This window comes from Apteryx rowi, unplaced genomic scaffold (assembly GCF_003343035.1).
Source record: "Apteryx rowi isolate R43461 unplaced genomic scaffold, aptRow1 scaffold_13, whole genome shotgun sequence".
Classification (NCBI taxonomy): domain Eukaryota; kingdom Metazoa; phylum Chordata; class Aves; order Apterygiformes; family Apterygidae; genus Apteryx; species Apteryx rowi.
Window position 1 is genome coordinate 3194217 of NW_020447530.1, and position 5100 is coordinate 3199316.

Consider the following 5100-nt stretch of genomic DNA (forward strand, 5'->3'; position numbering starts at 1 on the left):
CCCCGCGCGGGCCGCTCGGCTGGGTCGCCGCTCGTCCGCCCCCCGTCCCCCGCCGGCGCCGGGCCCCTTGGATGCCGCCGAGATGGGCAAGGTGCTGTCCAAGATCTTCGGCAACAAGGAGATGCGGATCCTGATGCTGGGCCTGGACGCGGCCGGTAAAACCACCATCCTGTACAAACTGAAGCTGGGCCAGTCGGTCACCACCATCCCCACCGTGGGCTTCAACGTGGAGACGGTGACTTACAAAAACGTCAAGTTCAACGTGTGGGACGTCGGGGGCCAGGACAAGATCCGTCCCCTCTGGAGGCACTACTACACGGGCACGCAAGGGTTGATCTTTGTGGTGGACTGCGCCGATCGCGACCGCATCGACGAGGCCCGCCAGGAGCTCCACCGCATTATCAACGACAGGGAGATGCGGGACGCCATCATCCTCATCTTCGCCAACAAGCAGGACCTGCCCGATGCCATGAAACCCCATGAAATCCAGGAGAAACTGGGCCTGACCCGAATCAGGGATAGGAATTGGTACGTGCAGCCCTCCTGTGCTACTACAGGGGATGGACTCTATGAAGGGCTGACATGGTTAACATCCAATTATAAATCCTAATGAGAGAATAACTATTTAGTCTACAAAGAATTAAAAAAAAAAATAAAATAACCCACATGGCTTTCCGGAAGAATGATTCTCTACTGAAAAGTAAAACAAAAGCATCCATAGGATTATGATCACCTTTCTCCAGTTACCACCCTTTCGTTATACACACTGACTGGATTCCTGTTTTAACTCTTCTTGCTTGGCGTTAGGATGCTCTAATCTCCAAATGTGACACGAACACAGGCACTAGATGCTATGGCAGACTTCCAGCAAACAGGGGAAAAACACATTGTAGACTTGCTAAGTAACTCTTCTTTTTTCTTTTTCTCTCTCTCTCTCTCGATAGCCTTTATGATGGTTTGATTATTTTGGGGGATGGTTGGGGGAGGGGTACCATTTTCAGTGTATGCTTTCTGGTTCTACTTTTTTGATTACTTTTTTTTTTTCTCCTATCACTTGCTGTAGATTGCTACTTTTTTGCATTCATGCGGAATATGTTGATAGGTCTACTTCATCTAGTAAACGGAAAATTATTGCTTAAAATCAAACTGCAGTCTGTCTTTTTATATTAAGGACTTTTTTAAAGTTCTGTTAATCTATAACTAAATAGTGACTCTCGGTCTGTCTTCATATCTCAGACTAATAACGAAGTGAAATCTTGCCTACAGTGGCAGATAGTGAGAATACCATTGTAATATGTTCAAAGTGCATATCAGGCATAATGTTAACTAGGTAATGTAAGAACTGCTTTGAAATGTCAGCTGTGAAGTTCTGAACCATACATCATGCATGAGAAGGGATGCAAATAAGTTCCCCATACTACATAGCAACCATATAGCAAATACAACATGAATGATGTAATAGTTCCAGGGTATATACTGTTCGGTTTTTGTCTTGCATTGCAAACTTAATGATGTTTAGCTGCGGTTTTTATTACTTGTGTCAGTCTCCGATTCAATGCAAGATAGGTTCCTTCCAGAAAAATGCAGCAATAACGTGTAAGCATTGCGACAAGTTTTAATTTAAATCACAAATGTTTAGGCGAAAATCTAGCACTGATTTTGCTGTCTTGCGATAAAGAAAAATTGCTTCATCTTCATCTTAAGACACTTGAAGACATCTTTTGAACCTCAAAAGGATTTTTCATTACTTCTGAAATGCATGTATTGGAGAAAGGAGAACCCTATTTTTTTTCCATTTTGTAGACACCCGAGTGGGCAAGCTTAGTGCTAAGCTTTAACAGAGCTCAGTAATTCTGACGTCTGAATAACTGCCGTTTTGAGGAAATCGCTTATGGGTTTTAGTTTTACAAGACTAGACTTAACTCGTACAGATAGTTGCAGTCTTGGCCATCTGTCTCGGTAGCATGTTGTTGCTGTAGTCCGGTATGAAAGGAACTATGTTGGATGTCTGAAGCCCATTGAGTAACTATTAATGAGAGCGGGAGGAGAGAGTGAGACTACGACTATGAATGTAAACTTCCATAACTAGTTCTTAAAGGGCAGGCAGCTCATTTGCCATATCACGGGGTTCGGATGTGACTGGCAAAAAAAAAAAAAACCCAACCCACCCAGAGCAAGTATTTGTATTAGTGTAAAATCTCAATCAAGTATTAATGCTGGGTGCAAAAAATGTAAAGCAGCTGGTTCTTATTCAGCCTTAAGGATTAACTTCAGATTTCCTCAAGCAGTTAAAACTCGATTGGGGAATTCTAGGAATGTATGCTACAAAACCAGAAGAAAATGGCTTTTTTTTTCTTTTTCCAAGGGTATGATTTTTACATGAAATTGGGGGCATTACACTACATTTCTGCAGTGTTTACTCTGCTTGCTAAATACATTGTATATGGAGCTCTTACCAAAGATGTATGGGAAGATAAAAATACTGAATTCACTTCTGAATTCGAATGCTTTGGACCACTTAAAAATTACCTTAGAATATGGTTCCAAAAGAAGACTTATCTTGATGTGGGTTGCAAATGGGATTGAATGGGTTCTTGATACTAGAAGATAGAGCATTGATTGATTATAAACCAGGGCAAGTTAAAGAAAAGAGTCTGGAAAAACAAGCTTCATGTACAGTACAATAGCACTTAAATCTCAGTCATAAAGAAGAGGAGGTGAGACTTTTCCCTGAAGTCTTTTTGCCATTGGGATATCATTGCTCTATTTTCTAGCTTTTTTATAAGCGTAAGAATTTTTTTTTTTCTGTTGATGTAACTTAACAAATAGTGTGGTGGTATAAAGACTAAAAATACAAGAATATGGTTACTGTTTTCTTCTGGAACATAAATAAAATAGCCAAGCACAAAGTAAATGCCTAAACTGGAAAACTTGAAGCTCTATTAATGGTTCTTGAACTTTCTTAAATCTATTCTCAGTCAAAATGAAAACTTAAATAAGTTCATTTTCAGTCTAAGTTGATTTATTATATTTTCTCTTCAAATGCTGGGGCAGACTTCTTTGCTAGACTTTGCATTAAGTTGAATTCACAATTTTGTATTTCCTTAGTAACTTTGTTACTTTAGATATTCTGTTTTTGTAGGTGAAAGGAAACTGATTATGCTTCTGTTTGTTTTTTTTTTTTTAATGTCTTTTTGGGGGAGAAAAAAGTTACTGAAACATGTGGCAGAGACTTCAAAAATAAACGGCCATTGCTACTGAACAAAACACAAAGTTTTCACTTTCCAAACGTCCTTTATAGGTTGTAGCTGAACCTCGCCACGACCTGGTGGCTATAAGGCAGTAAACGCAGCCTGTAGGAGAAAGTGGCCATCTGTAAGAAATCCAGTGATTTAAAACCGGATCTGAAGATTAAGTGCATCAATTTGTGTTCATGTGAATTTATGGAGTAAGTTCTGAATGGCGTTAATCGTGTCCGATAAGTGAATGAGTTTGTAGACTGTGATCTCCCTGACTAAACTAAACAGGAATTTTGTGTTCTCAATATGGCTGTAGTGTTGGTAAAGAACTAATAAGCAGAAAATAAAGCAATTATACAGTGGAGCTCTCCTGGTAYGTTGCTTATATTTAATTATGAGAGAAACAGAAAGGGGCGAGATGGTGCTGGAGTAGTGCGTTCTGCTGACATAAAGAGGTCTCTGTTCCATATTTCACGGTTTTGAAAGCCTCTCTGCAATTCCTTTGAGACTTAGATGAGTGACTATTTTTATAAATGGGAAGGATGCTGCTGCTTGAACGCTCCCGCTTTAAGTTAATAGTTGCCTTTTAGCACACTTCAGTGTCAAATTTATCCTGGCTTTGGTGGAGCTGCCAGCCCCAAGTAACTCGCGTGAGGACTTGGAAAAGCACTATAGTAGGTGACACCCTGTGCACGAGGGCGCATGGGGACTGCGGCAGGGCCGCGCTTCCCGGAAGGAACGCGCTGGCTGGAAAGGGAAAGGCTCCGGGCTAATGCGGAAAACGCCGCCGTGGACAAAAGGGCTGGTGGCTGCGAGTAGGGGCACTCGCGGAGCGACGGATGCGAAGGGGGGACGTGTCTCGGCGCCCCGATAGGAAGCGGGYGAGCCGACGAAAGGCCTCGGGCAGGTGCGGCAGGGGGGCAGGCCGGGGAGGATGCGGCCGGCTACGGTTTCTCCGACAGCTGCAGTTCCTCACGCCGAGGGGGAGACAGAAACGTCGCAGGAAACACTTGCGAGCTTTCAGCCTGAAGCCGGGGCGACAGTCCGGTTGCATCCGAGCAGGGAGTTTGCCGACAGGCGGATGAGGGTTCGAGGTAACTGCCGAGGCCGGGTGTTAGTGACCTGGGATTGTCACGCGGTCGCGAAGCTTTAAGGAATTGCCGGAAAGCTTCACTTGGCTGCTTGGGAGCGGGCTGCGTGCAGGGACGGGGGTCCTGCGGCAGCTCCGCGCTCGGGGAAGCGTTTCCCCTCCGCAGCACTTAGGTTAGGCCTTGTCCGCTTAAATGCGAGTTAAGGGTGTGGCTGCGTAAACGAACTTAGCCTGACTTAATTAAAACTCCTTCGAGTCTGTAGACGAGCCTCCGGGAGAGCAAACTCACGGCTTTTCGTTGCGCTAGTTAGTCATTTTTCAAATTGTCAGCACTCAAGATCAGACCTTTGCTCCAGCAGCGCGTGTGACTGGTCGGGCGCCGCTCTCGAATTGCGCCTTCCCGTGAGTCACCCTTCGGCAGGTTTTTTGGGTTTGGTTTTTTTTTTTTTTCCCCCTCCCAGTCACAGGGCCGCGGTCCTCGTGGATAGGGGTTGGAAAAAATTCGCCTGGCTTCTCTGCCTGGAAATTCATCCCTGTAATATTCCTTGCAGCRGAACGTTTCTTCGTTTTCCCAAAAAAAAAATTTAAAAAATGAGTTGCATTGTAAAAACAACCAGCCGCAAGACAGCTGAGCTGCGACAGCCGGGCGCTGATGGACCCCACCGTTATTTCCCTCGATACTGGGAATTTGAAATGGAGGTAACAAGAGCCACGACCAGAGAACTCGCTCCTGGATGCGGACACAGCGTTGGCCTGGGTGCCGGGGCTCGG

At 44.6% G+C, this 5100-nt stretch overlaps 1 protein-coding gene across 1 annotated transcript; it reads left to right on the forward strand.

The window, feature by feature from the left end:
- Positions 1-6: 6 nt before the first annotated feature.
- Positions 7-3603, forward strand: ARF6 (ADP ribosylation factor 6). Its single transcript, XM_026056108.1, has one exon. The coding sequence runs from the start codon at positions 83-85 to the stop codon at positions 608-610; it is 528 nt and encodes a 175-aa protein (XP_025911893.1). The 5' UTR covers positions 7-82; the 3' UTR covers positions 611-3603.
- The last annotated feature ends 1497 nt before the right edge of the window (positions 3604-5100 follow it).